The following is a 14,091-nucleotide window of genomic DNA, read 5'->3' as shown; positions in this document are numbered from 1 at the left end:
TCTAATATGAAACTGAAGTGCAAACATCCCATCAAAAAAATCAATTCAGCTAGTCAATCCGGTTAGCAGTTATATATGAAAAATATTAATTGTCTTTAAACCAGAATTGAAAAAAAAATTTATTGTGATTCCATAACAATGACAAAGGTCTAGTAATTAATGACTTTGAAATAAGATCTGTATCACAGCTATTAATCTAGTCAGCGAGTGAAAGTAAGTTGACTTTTTAAGTGCATAAATACCACCGAAAATAATAAATGAGTAATTTTTTTATTCCAGTACCAGCCTTCAGATTAAGCTGATTAACTTTCAAATAAGTTTTTTGAATTTTTTGGATTTCCCAAAAGATGTGCATAATTTTTTTTTCATATGCAAAGTAAGTAAGTGATGCTTAATGAAAATATCAAGAAATTCAGAATATAGTTCCATTTATTCTTAGAATAATTAACTGGCCAACGAAATTAGACAAAATCTATACTGTTAAATTTAATTTTGGATAAACCAGGTGGCAATATCCGGTAAACTTTTAGGAATTCTTTAGTAATGTTAAAAAACGTGACCTCTAAAAACCAAGAGATCAAATTTAATAAAAGTCTTAATTAGGGAAGTTACATCAAATTTACTTTGATGATAGTAGTCATAAGTCAAATAGTCATTAAGAGATATTCAGGGATGTGAATTACGTTTGATTGTTCTAACGGATTATTTCAAAGTTTGAAAATTCAGGAACAACTGCAAAAAAATTGGGGCGACAAATTGATAGAAAAGATTTCTACTTTTGCCTTTGAAAATATTGATGATGCCAAAATCTTTCACAAGTCTTCAAACAGGAATTTTGAAACAAGTAAACCTAGATGAGTTGTATTGTGGGATATTATGCTCGAATTTGTAGCCCGATCTTTTAATTTGTAATCAAATTTTCTTTTCTCTACCGATCAAAATCTAAGACTCAATCGCGGACAGAGTGTGCTTAAATTTTTAATTAAAAATATAAGGTAGAAACATTAATTGAAAAGTGTGTAATTTCATTTATTAATCAATTGTGCCTGCTATCAGTTTAAGAGTTGGCCTATTTTCTTGAAACGATATTAATTACAAATAGTGAAGCAAACAAAGATCACTGTAAAAAATTTCTTTTAAAACAAATTTGTAAAAATGACAATAAAACAAATTCTTTAAAGTAATAGATGTTAAATTCTATTAATTTAAAACAAGCAAGAGCTTGAGGCTGCAGATTATTTACTTTTGACAAAGCCCTGTGTGATTAGGCTAGTTCGTTTAATTTAACAGTACTCTGATATATTATTAAACGAATTGCACACACATTGGAGCTGTCAAAGGTTGTAAAGTATTTGTTCAAGTTGACTCACACTGAGTCATCGTGCTACTATGTGTTATGGGTTGTTGGACAGGAGAATCCTCTAAAACAGGCTCATCTTGCACTGTACTCTTCTGCTCGCCAGGTATTGTACAATGGCATAAAGCTTCAGCTTCTTGATTTAGATTAATCTACATACCATATTGTATGTAGAAGAAAAAGTGGGTTACGTAAATAAATATATTTTTTTATATTTATGGTTAAAGAATGGTTGAATCAGTAAAGTCGCTTCTTTTAATACTAAATGAGACTCAAAGGGTTGTTTACATCTATTAATAAACCCTAGCCCTTGAGGGATCGTTGTAAATTGTACTGTTTTTTAAGAAAATTTTCTGAAACTCCTGAAAAACACCAACAAAAAATCGATTCTAAGTTGTTCGTTTTGAGCCTTTTAAAATCGATTTTAACATAATATTATGTTATAATCTGTTTCTTACACCTAATTAGGTGTTTTTATAAAATCGATTTTAACCTCAAATATTATCACAACTTAAAATCGATTTTGAGTCCAATTTTTTCTACAACATAAAATCGATTTTAAGCCCAATATCATCACAACATATAATTGTTTAAATGACGAAATGATATTAGCTATTTTTAAAATATTTCTTTAATTATTATAATCAACTATTTATATTTTTTTAAATTGTTCATCTTTCATTCTATATTAAGTGAGTCAAAAATTGATTTAAATTTGAATTGCTTCAGGGTGTTCTACAAAATATTGGATATTGGCATCTCTTGCAAAAACATCCCTCGATTCTTCATTCTTGCGCATCCCAATATTCAATGTCTCTTTGCCCTTATTGGTATACAATGGCCAAGCTTCCAGTTTATTCTTTTCTTCATACTTGCCTGTGTTTGCCATATTGGGATCAAAGTGGTTGGCAAATGAAATAAAGTATCGGCGGTACGAAGGAGCAGGATTAAAGTCAAGATAAAACTGCCACAAAAGCTCACTAGAGTGCATTGTCCCAAATACTGGCATCTTGTTACGAAGAAATGTCGACTGATATACATAGCGAGGTGCTCCACCATCAGAAACATCCGCGGTATTTTGCAAGTGAAGACGACGGGGGGCCTGGAACATGACATCATTCACAATTGTTGCAAATCGTTTGTGACTGCTCAACAACTCGCCAATTTTAGATTTGGGTTCCGAATTCTGCTTATGGTCTTCCTTGTACATTTCCACAATTTTCTTAAACTGTTCACTAGTTGCATGCTCAAACATCTTGTGCATCAAGTTGTTAACATCAGGAGTACCATGGAATTCAAAAAGTGAAGCAAGAATTGTACCCTCGTCTTCCTGGTTGCCTGTGATAATGGGAATATCTTTAGGAAACTTTCCTTGAGCCATCAATTCCATTGGATTTCCATGAATCAATTTGCCATCATATCTTGGACTGAATCCAAAAACGGCTTTCCAAGGAGTAAGTCCTTGAGTAAATCCTTGAACTGGTGTAGTGATTTCATTTGTATCAATATCTGAGTCAAAGTTCTGAGCCATCATCAGTTCCTTAATTCCTTTATTGCGCAAACATTCCAAAATCTCCTTTTCGGAATTGGTTTCTTGGATGCTTACCATGGTATCCATGCTTGGCTTTTCAATGCACTTTGCATTGTGTGCAAAAATATAAAATGCATCAGTTGCACGCGATGAAGTTACAGAATCAAAACTCCATGCACCACCACTTTGGAAAATAGCTGCATGAAATAACTTCTTGTCACTATCCTCGTTAATTTTCAAGTCACCGTTGTTGGATACCAAATGATGTGCAATGCTAATGGCACCAGCCGACTCTCCCATTGCAACAACATGGTCAGGGTTACCTCCAAAGCTTGCAATATTGTGTGATACCCATTCTAATGCCAATCGTTGATCATATAACCCAGCATTGGTTGAGCCTTCTTCATTGACAGCCTCACCTCCCAAAAATCCAAACGGACCCATTCTGTAATTGAATGAAACAAAAATCACCTTTTGGTCCATGTCAATGCTATCGCGGATATACTTATTACCCGGATACATACTAGCGGCTCCAAACTGGTAAGCACCGCCATAAATCCACACAATGACGGGTAAGTTATCAGAAGGTTTAGTACCCTTGGGACGCAATACATTAATTGTCAAGCAGTCTTCATCCATTTGCTTGATGTTGAGGTTTTCAAGAAGTGCAGGACGCAACTTGGGAGGAACCATTTCCAAGAACTTTTTAGTAGGATCAGTAAGACCCAAGAAGTGAGAGGCCACACAAGATGGACCATACTCATTGGCTTTAAATTTGTTGAGAGAGCCAGAATAAGGAACAGGGTGACGGAATCGCAAGTCTCCAATAGGAGGATCAGCAAATGGGATCCCCTTAAAAGCTTCGGTAAACTTATCATCAAGGATACCCAAGATTTTATCGTTGTTAGGGAGAACGACTTCAGGAGGGTAAGAGTCTGTGGGTTTTTTTTTCCAGTTGAATAAGTTAGAAACAATTCCAGCTACAGAGACCAGAGAAGAGGAAGAGTCAGTTGAGGTGTGAGATAGGTTGTTTGTAGAGTTGAGGAACCGGGTAGTTCCAGAGGTGGATGGGTTAAAGAGGGGAGCAGCCATAGCTAGGCCAGAGAGCATCATAATAGAGAACTTCATTGTTTAGTTAAGATATTTGAAAAAATTAATAGAAATGTAATAGAATAAGCGAAAAGGAAAACAATTAAAATATTATAAGTTATTGAATTTAAAGTATCGGTCAGAGCAGAATTGATTAGATTGATGAAGAAAAAAAAGTTTGAAAATTGGGGAGATTTCGGGTCTTTTTATACAGCAGTTTTGAGATAGGACATTTGGATGTGACTTCTCTGTTTTTTATTCTTTATACCAAATTAAAACGGTGAATATTGTTTTCGGGTAGTATTCGTTAATTTCAATTTCATGCTTGTTTTTGAACCTTTAGGTGTCTCTCAAATCAAATAGTGATCTTCTCTTTTTATTAGTTCTTGCATTACTTTTCCATTCACATTATTTTAACCTTTTTAAGCCATCTTTACCTTGTTTTTTAATTTTTTTGCGAAAAATTCTTTATAACAATTTACATATTTTTCTTTTTTTTATTATTATTTATTAGATCAACTGACAGAGAGGTTCATGAATACGTAAGTACACATTAAACTGTCATTTTTACTTATAATTTTATTGCTTTAGATATATATATATATCTAAAGCAATAAAACTATATAGTAACTATATCTGATAAAATAGTTGGCATTAAATAATTTTTCTTTGTATTATTCAACTTATAAATACCTAGTATGAAATTGACAATATTATCATACACTTTATATATAAATTCAAAGAACAGCTAAAACTAGTAGTAGTAATTACTTGATTTGGTAATCAATTTAAGTTATTACTAGATAATAGTTTCAGAAAACTTAATCTTATGCTTATAGAAAAAAAATGACTATCTACAAAAGTTTTATTTAGCCTTATTAACATATTTATTCATTGATGCATTTAACAAAATAAGCGCTATAGTTGCCTTAACTTCATGTTGTACAAAATGTTATATTTAATCATAATTATCAAGTATTGTCTAATAAAATTACAAGGAACTAGTTATAACACAACATTGTAATTGTGATATTGCCATTCATGTGAATTTTATGTCAGATAGTAAAACTCTGAAATCTAATCTACCTGTATCAAGCTTGGTGTTTAACACTGAGGTAAAGTTTTACAACATTTCTAAACTATGAACAACATTCATAGTAAAAATATGTTTAACAGTCAAATTTACAACCTTTATATACTCATATCAGAAGATGTGGAAGCAAATTTCATTTACAAATCCTCAAATGTTAATCGATAAACATAAACATAAATATAAATATAAAAATTAATAAAATAAATTAATTATTTAACAATTACTTATTCAATATTACAAACTTTTATTTAATTTTCTTTCCCATCCAAATTTTTTAATTAATTTTGGAATTGATGAATTAATTTCAAATTTACATTTAAATGTAACTTCCTTCTATTTTCCATCATATTAAAATTCCACCATTAGCATTAGAATACTTAAATCCATCCATAGAAACCACGGTTGGCTTGTTTCATTGAATCCATTGCAAATGTGCAATTACCCCGACGTGATAATTTTATAAACTTATCAACATATGTCACCTTACGGTGCAAATCATAACACGCTCCTACTTGACTTCTTCCATTTGGTTTATGATTGCCATAAAAGTATGAAACATATGGAACAATTGGAATCTCATTTTTCCAAAACTCTCTCGTCTTTTCACACTGCAAAATTTCAAAAGTTGTAAAAACTTGCTTGAGATTAGGAGATGGATTCTTAATGATCTTTTTTAACTCAACAGAAGGAGATCGTAATTTGTAATCAATAATATCAATATTCAAATAATTGATACCGTTTGATCCTCCAGCAAGCCCAATAATCTTTTCAAAAACATCCTCACCTTCAGGAAGACGATTTGATTCACAACAATACTTTTTACTGTTTAAGCTCAAATAGTTTTCAATATTCTTTTGAGTGAAGTTTAGTGGGGGTAAAGAAGATGAAAAGACACACATAATATCTTGAGCCAAATTTCGTTGACACTCAATAAATTCAGTAAACTGATACTGAGTGATGATGTTATTTTTGCGAAGTCTCAAAAGTACAGGCATTAATTTTCTGAACCCAGGGTAATCATAATCATTACAAGGATTATCAATTAATGAACTCTTAATAATTTCACTTGATTTTTGTCTAGACCAAAGTGGTAGCTCATATGCTATGCCCGTAAACGGCTTGGAGTAAGTCCAAAATATAGAGCTAAGTTGTAATCTAAGATTCTTCACATGTGTACTTTGAATGAGTTGTCGGTAAAATCTCATTTCTTCAGTATCGAGACGAGAAGAAGGATGAACCACAAGTTCAAGCGTGGAAAATTTCCATTGTTTCTCTTTGTCCCATCCAGAATACATGAAACCAGGTTGATAGTTTCTTTGGTAGTCGGAGACTATCAATGACACATTGTCAAGATTTGGGAATTGAAACGAACGGTAGAATTGCAAAAGATTTAACGATGTTGCTTTATTTACAAAGTGTGTAACAATTGGTGAATTTACAATAACCTCATTAGTTGGTTCACGTGGTTCGTTGCTATATTGATATTTGTTTTGTGGAATCACCAATGTGCATTTGCATAATTTACGGTTAAAGTTATTGTTAACCTTGTTGAGTGACACAATGGCTAAAGGAACATTTTTATTAGGATTTAACAAATCGTTTACTTCCCAAATGATTTCAAGTTCTTCAAGATTAGGGGTATTACTGGGGAGAATTTTAGCAAGTGAAAAGTTACTGCTATTATCAACAATAATGCTCAATGAGCGCAACTTTGAATAGCAAATGATTTTATCATATTTGGAAAACAATAGTTCAGTGGCGTATTGTGTGAGACTAGTTTTGGAAATGAATCTATTGTAAACTTCCAATATGTTTCCTTTATAATTATCAATTAGATCAATTGGGTCTGATATTTGAGCTTGATAATCTAATTGCCAAAGATCGGGGTGTTTGATCTCAACCTCCGGCCACCCTGGCTTCCCTTCCATAAATAATAATGATCGAACCCATTCATTTTTTAAAAATTGGCTACTTGACAAGTAATTAAGATTCACAATAATCTTTTTTAATTTGGGAAACAACTTTTTGTTATATGGAAGAGATGTTTGTTTGGAGATTATTTCAAGAGCTTCAATACCAAAGTTATTGTTAGGATTACCAAACTCAATTGATTCGATCCATCCGTATGGGATATGATCAAGCTTTTGATAAAGAGCCGTAATAGGGATGTTTAGGCGATCTTTAGGATTAATATTTAAAGCTGAGGTCCTTCGATCTACAAGAACATTTTTCCATGCCATGGGCCAATATTTTCTCTGAAGATCAGGACAAGTTTTGGAAACAGAGATAATATCCTTTACAGAAAGATAATTTGCAATTAAATAGTGAAGTTCCAGAGGCAACATAGTGAAAAAGCAGTTGCTACTAGAATTGAGTTGATTGGAAGTCATTTTTTTTGAAGTTATAAGTTATTAGTTTTGATTAGTGAACAAATTACTTATTATTGTTTAACTTTTTTGATGATTTGATGATTTATGATTTGATGATTAGATGATTAGATGATTAGATGATTTGAAAAAAAAAAAAAAAAAAATTGGAAATTGAAGGGATTTTTCTTGCTTTTATAGCAGATTTTTCAGTTATTTTTATGACTAAGATATTATATGTTTTCCTTTTGCATTATTTTAATCTTTTCGTTATATGGTAAAGGGCCAAGGAAGCTCTGTTGTCAGAAGTGTATTTGGTTGAGGCAATGAAAGTTATCTTTAGTTTGATACTATAGAAAGGAATTGCATTACATCGGTATTCCTACTTTTATGCTAATTGCATATATATAGTATAGTCGAATATATTTAAAAGAACTTTTCTGATAGAATAAAAATTTCAAAATTTAGGCTATTTATCTAAAATATCTAAAGTCAATGCTTATGGTCAATTATACTCAATTTTTTTTATTCTGAAGCCAAAATAATATCAAGAATGCAGAAATGATGCAACCACCATTGAAATGGTAAACTTTGAATAAAAATTTTAAACTAATGCATTTTAATATCGGTTTATTGATTTTTAGTTCCTTGTGTACAAAAACTTCGTTTTAATGCAAAAAAAAACTTGGTTAACATGGGAAAAAAATCAATTAATAAATTAATTAATTCATTAATTAATTCATTAATTGATTGATTTTTTCTGGTGTTAACCAATTATAAGGAATAAACAATTACAAATTTATATGTTATAGATTATAGATTATAGATTATAAATTATTAAATATATTTAAACAAAACTAACATTTATTAATAAAATTATAAATTAAAACCATCCATCAAAGTTTACATCCACTTCGTTTAGTGGTTTCCAAAAATTATATGAATTATGTCTATTTAAACTTAAATAGTAAGGATCAATCAACTTCCCTTGTTGAGTCGTATTGATACACACTTGAACTGGGGTATCTCCGTAGCGATCTTGTTTCCCATAGTTATAGTGTAACCATGGTACACCTGGCAAATCAGTTTTCCAATTCTCTTCTTCTATTTCTCTGTGTGTCAAGTTGAATGTAAGTAGAATTTGCTTGGTGGTATATATTGGCATTTTTGATAAAAAATATAATTCAGAAGAATAGACTTTAGTGCGTGGATTTCTGAAATCGATATTGATATATTGAATTGATTTATTTTTGCTTGAAATATGAAGAATCTCTTCATAAAACATTCCATAATGAACAACTCGATCTAAATTTTTTTTGTTGTATATTTCTTTTATTGCAAATTCAATATCCTCTTCTGAAATACTGCTAGGTTCACCAATTCCCATTGCAATAATGTATGTCAAAACGTGAATATTCTCCATGGAATTGAAATACTTAAACCTGTCAATTATGTTTTCGTCATTAAGCTTATCAAGTATCAAAGCAGTAGGTTGAACAAGTTCACGCGCATATTTTGACATTGTCTCTTTACTCACTGGTAAAGCACGAGACTGAAAAGACAAGCTTTCACAAATGTGACGTGTATTTCTTTTGAATCCTACATCAATGGTTAACTTGAGCTGAGTAATTGATAGATCGACAATTATATATTTCAAAAGCTTTAAGGTATTGTCATTGAATGGAGAATTATTATTGATAATAAGTTCAAGTAGTTTTGGGCGATTCCATCCCAATTCTTTGTTTATTGGAAGAGGACAAACAAAATCAGCCTCAGAGTAACGAATATGAGAAGTAACTACCAGTGACATCATGTGTAGATTTGGAAATTTAAAGTAACGGTGAAACTGAGAAATATCAATCATTGGTGAATTAATAATGATATGAGTCACAATTGGAGCTCTAACAACCACACGATCAGGCTCAGGAAGATAATCATTGGAATATGATGAAGTTTTTTTAGGAATTGTAATTGAACATCGGCGTAAATTTGGAAATGACTTTGTGTCAAGTTTGCCAAGAGAAGATATGGCTTGTGGAACTCTTTTGCCTGGATTCATAGAATCATCTATTATCCAAATAAGTTCAAATTTTTCAAGGGCAGGAGCCATATGTGGAAGACTAGTATTAAATGAAAAACTGCTTTCTTCGGTAATGACTGTGGTCAAAAAACGTAAATTTGGGGTTATAAAATCAATTTTGCTTTTAAACAAAATATTGACGCATTTTGCCAAAAGACTTGTGCAGAAAAGATTATTATTATACTTCTCAACCCATTCATGTTCCAAAAGATATTCAAATTCTAAATCTGAGTCGGACTCACGCAGATAATCTGATGCTTCAATAGGGAGCCGTCTAACTTCAAGTTTAGGCCAACCAAGTTTTTGTTCCATAAGAGATTTCCCCCAATTTTCCGAAAAAAATGAGACACTTGCAGAATGGTGTAAATTGACAATAACTCTATCAACATTAGTGATCAACTCTCTAGGAAATGGCTCCTCAATAACGTGCTCATATATTTTCAAATATAAATCGGAAAACTCCAAGTTTGTAGTCTGGTGAAGTTCAAGAGTTTTAATGAGATGGAACGGTATCCATGAATACTTTTTGGTTTTTCTTAAGCAGATAAAAGGGATTGTACGGAAATTTGTAGAAATCCGTTTCAAAGCATGAGGGTGAGGAACCACAAGACAATACCTCCATTTCAAGTATTTATACTGGTCGCGGAGCTTTGAGTTAGTTCTTGACATATTAATACAGTCATCAGAATTAAGATATTCTGAAAGACATATATGAACTTCTGGTGGAAGATCATCTATTTTAGTTGTTATAAGATTGGTTTCGTTCATTTTCAAAGGACATTAAGTTGGTTAAATGTTTTTAGAAATTTATTAAAAGAAAAAAAGTTTTGTTGAAAGAGGGGAAAAAGAGAGAGAGAGAGAGAGAGAGAGAGAAAGCTAAATTTAAATGTAATTTTCTATTCTACCTAACATAATTTTTCTCTGATTTTCAAAGCATTAATCTAAGATTTTGGAAATATTTCACAGCGATCAGGATTCTTGCTTCGCAATTAATTGCTTTCTTTAAACCTCTATTTAATGCTGATTCTTATTTTATTTTTAGATTTTTAAATAGTATACATTTCTTTTGATTTTTTTGGGCTTGCATGTTACAGATACTTCAAAAGATAATGAGATTGATGTAAAATCTAAATTTACATATATTTAAAAATAAATCCCATGTAAGATTATGTGGTACTTTCTTCTAAAAAGTCATGCTCATATAGTAGTTCACTATTCAAAGTTGTAGCCAGCCATTAAAATCTTTTTTCGAAATCTCCCAAGAATCCCATAGTGGATCCGATGATGCTTCCTTATTTACTCTTTCTTTCATTAAGTGGCATTTATGTTCCAAATCAATACATGTTTGAACAATTCTTTCATTATCTCTCTTCTCGCCAAACACAGTATAAGTGTTAGGAGAAAAGGGCAAATCTTTTATCCATTCGTCATTTTTTAGTTCCAATTCAGGAACACGGGAACTTAAAAGAACCTGTTTCAGTTGGTGCAAAGATTCTGATTCAATTATATTGTTTAGTGCAGGTGAAAAGTATCGAGAAAGGGTATTGAGAATGTCAAAGTGTAAATATTCAAGAGACTTGCTTTCATTTGCTAGAGACAAAATAGTCTCCGTAACCAGAGTAGGGTATATTAATCCGCGATAAAGTCCAACCATAAAAACATCCCACAATTCTTGGTCAACATCTTGAAGAGATAAAGGATCCTCAAACCCATTTAGTACCACCTCAGTAATAGATGAAATGTTCTGCAAGCAAGTTCCAAAAACAAAAACGTCCATCACGTCTAAAGCATGTAATTCGTCAATAGCTTCAATGACAAGGGATTTAAGCTTATCATTTGAACTATCTAGTGGTTGATCGGTTTTTGAAATATCGCGCATTAAGTGGGAGATTCCTCGGAACAATACTCCAGATGGTTTCATTTTCTCTGAATCAAGCGTCACCTTAACTCTTTTTAATGATTGGTCAGCAAATAAGTACCTTATAAGATCAATTAGTTTCTTGTCAGTTGTGCTTCGCTCAGTAATTACAAGTTCAAGAGAATGTGGTCGGTTCCATTTAAAAACAGCGTCAGTAGCCATGGGGTCTGGTAATGGTTTGAGGGTATAAAGAACCATTGATGTAAGGACGATCGACATATGGTAAAGATTTGGGAATTTAAAGCAATGTTGGAACTGAGAAATGTTGAGTGCACGAGACTTAATTTCAATGTTAGTAACGATTGGTGCAATGATAAGAACAGGAAGTGATGCTAAGTTAAATTCGCCCGAGAGATCGGCATCAACATTAGGAATCTCTAGCGTGCACTTGAGCAGTTGCGGTAGTGATGCTGGATTTAAGTCGTTTAACGAAACAATTGCAGGTGAAAGGTTGTTGCATGGGTTGAAAGGGTCTGGTATCATCCAATGAATATTAAGGTTAGTCAAGGCTGGAGTCAATGTAGGGAGAGATGCAGCAAGCGAAAATCTACTTTGAGATGTGATTGTGATTGTCAGGTCTCGCAAAAAGCCTAGGACAATGGGTTCAGGGTTTGCAAAAAAAGATCTTGTACTTTCAGCTAATAGATGACTTTTAGAAATATTTTTTTCAAGTCTAAATATCCATTGGTGTTCTTGATCAAGGTCGACGGTGCTTTCACGGTCCTCGTCGTCTTCTAAATCTTCAATCGGCGGTCGTCGAATATCAAGAATAGGTCCGTTTGCTTCAGTAAGTGATCTTGCCCAAACTGATTGAACAAATGCAGGTGTCGAACGGTAGTTCAAGTTTACAATTGTGCGAGTTACTGAAGGAAAGGTGGCGTGGGGGTACGGAGTGCGAAGTGCTTCGACAAAGGACCACATTGCCTTGTCCACTTTTTCATTGTTTGTAGACTCGTCAAATTCAAGGATTTTGATAGCATCAGCTGGAATCCACGAGTACTTTTCAGGAGCTGTGGCGGCTGCAATTGGAATAGCACGAGAATGCTGATAAGTTGGAACCAAAGCACCAGGGGAATGTGGTAACACAAGACAATAACTCCATCGTAAGTCTTTGTACTTTTGCCGGAGAGTAGTACAAGTCTGAGCAAGAGAAGCACAATCTCTTGGAGTAAGAAATTCAGACAGGTATATGTGCGTGTCTATAGGTAAGTCTTTGAAAGTTTGCATAGTTTAGAATTTGAGAACTTGAGAACTTGAGAACTTGAGAACTTGAGTTGCTTAGAAAAAAGATTTAAGATAATCGGTTAAGAAAAAAAATTCTAGAAAATATATATTTATATCACGTGACATTTTCTTAATCACAATAGCCTTGCAATACAACTGATCAGCTGATATATCAGTTGGGTGCTTCTTCATATATATGAAGAAGCACCCATAAGGCAACTCAAAACCAAGATCTAAACTGAAAAAAAAAAAAAAAAAAAAAACTTAATTTAATTTTATATATAGGTTAATACCAACCTGCAAAGTTATCTTCCAGCATTGTATTTCCCCATAGTGAATCAGAACTTTCATTTACCACTTCTTCTCTCCCAAAAACTTTCCGTGGATTTTTCAAATCATAACAAACCTGAACAATTCTATGATCAAAATCTGAGAATTGTTTATATCCAATTATAATATCTCTAATTGTCATTTCTGGAAGATCATTATACCATGGAGAGTTGGGTTGAATAAACTCTTTTTCTGGAACACGCAAAGTTAAGAGAACCTGCTTCACGGACTGATTAATGGGATTTAGATCAGGGTTGTTCTTTAGAAATGGAATTAATTTTTTAAAAATACTCGGGCTTTGTTTGGTTTGTTTAATCACTTGTAAATTTATTAAGTCATTTAGTGCAGGTGAAAAGTATCGAGATGCAAAACTCCAAACATCGAGATGAATGTATTCTAAGCTTTGGCTTTGGTTTGCCACTCGAAAAATACATTCCATTACAAGAGTTGGGATGATAGAATCCAATGAGATTTGGTATTGGGAGAACTGGCGACTATAATCATAAATTTCTGAGAGCATAAATGGATTAGTGAAACTTTTTTCAATGGTATGTGAAAAAAAATCAATTGTTTGTTTTGGAATATTTTGTTTTCTATCGTCACCTAATACTTGCAAAATTGAAGATTGGATTTTACTTTTAAACTTTTTAAAAGATTCCTTTTTTTCTAGGACCTTACGTAATTGATGAGATGCAGGTCGGAAAAAAGAACCAGAATGATGAATAAAGTGGGTATTCATTGTAACTTTAAGCCTTTTTGGCCCTAAACTGACAAGAAGATAGTTTAAAATTCCATATATCTTAGCATGCATTGCACATTTATGTGAAACAACAATTTCAAGAATTGACGGGCTATTCCATTTTGTTGCAGAGTTTGCTGTTAAAGGATCGGGTAATTCTTTCCAACTTGTAAAATCAATATCAGTAAGGCACAGGGACATAAATTTCAAGTTAGGGAACTTAAAACAGGTTTCAAAATCACAAATGTTAAGGAATTCTGAATGCAAGAGTAGATGAGTAACAATTGGTATTGTGACTGGTGTTATAGGATTTCGATCAGGACTGGATTCACTGAAATTTTCTGCTGTAGTTTCAAACACACAT

General features: G+C 32.5%; 4 protein-coding genes across 4 annotated transcripts; all 4 read right to left on the bottom strand.

Moving 5' to 3' along the window:
- Positions 1 to 2,066: 2,066 nt before the first annotated feature.
- Positions 2,067 to 4,016, bottom strand: SAPINGB_P000454 (uncharacterized protein; the record flags this gene model as incomplete). Its single annotated transcript, XM_031995178.1, has 1 exon — positions 2,067 to 4,016. The coding sequence occupies one exon, from the start codon at positions 4,014 to 4,016 to the stop codon at positions 2,067 to 2,069; it is 1,950 nt and encodes a 649-aa protein (XP_031851069.1).
- A 1,431-nt stretch (positions 4,017 to 5,447) lies between these two features.
- On the bottom strand, positions 5,448 to 7,460 carry SAPINGB_P000453 (uncharacterized protein; the record flags this gene model as incomplete). The annotated part of the gene is made up of 1 exon (XM_031995177.1): positions 5,448 to 7,460. The coding sequence occupies one exon, from the start codon at positions 7,458 to 7,460 to the stop codon at positions 5,448 to 5,450; it is 2,013 nt and encodes a 670-aa protein (XP_031851068.1).
- Positions 7,461 to 8,319: 859 nt separating this feature from the next.
- SAPINGB_P000452 (uncharacterized protein) lies at positions 8,320 to 10,284 on the bottom strand (the record flags this gene model as incomplete). The annotated part of the gene is made up of 1 exon (XM_031995176.1): positions 8,320 to 10,284. The coding sequence occupies one exon, from the start codon at positions 10,282 to 10,284 to the stop codon at positions 8,320 to 8,322; it is 1,965 nt and encodes a 654-aa protein (XP_031851067.1).
- Positions 10,285 to 10,732: 448 nt separating this feature from the next.
- On the bottom strand, positions 10,733 to 12,661 carry SAPINGB_P000451 (uncharacterized protein; the record flags this gene model as incomplete). Its single annotated transcript, XM_031995175.1, has 1 exon — positions 10,733 to 12,661. The coding sequence occupies one exon, from the start codon at positions 12,659 to 12,661 to the stop codon at positions 10,733 to 10,735; it is 1,929 nt and encodes a 642-aa protein (XP_031851066.1).
- Positions 12,662 to 14,091: the final 1,430 nt, after the last annotated feature.

This window comes from Magnusiomyces paraingens (genome assembly GCF_902498895.1).
Source record: "Magnusiomyces paraingens strain CBS 517.90 genome assembly, contig: contig1, whole genome shotgun sequence".
NCBI lineage: Eukaryota > Fungi > Ascomycota > Dipodascomycetes > Dipodascales > Dipodascaceae > Magnusiomyces > Magnusiomyces paraingens.
Note: the sequence above shows the minus strand (reverse complement) of the source record. Positions and strands in the feature narration are given on the sequence as shown.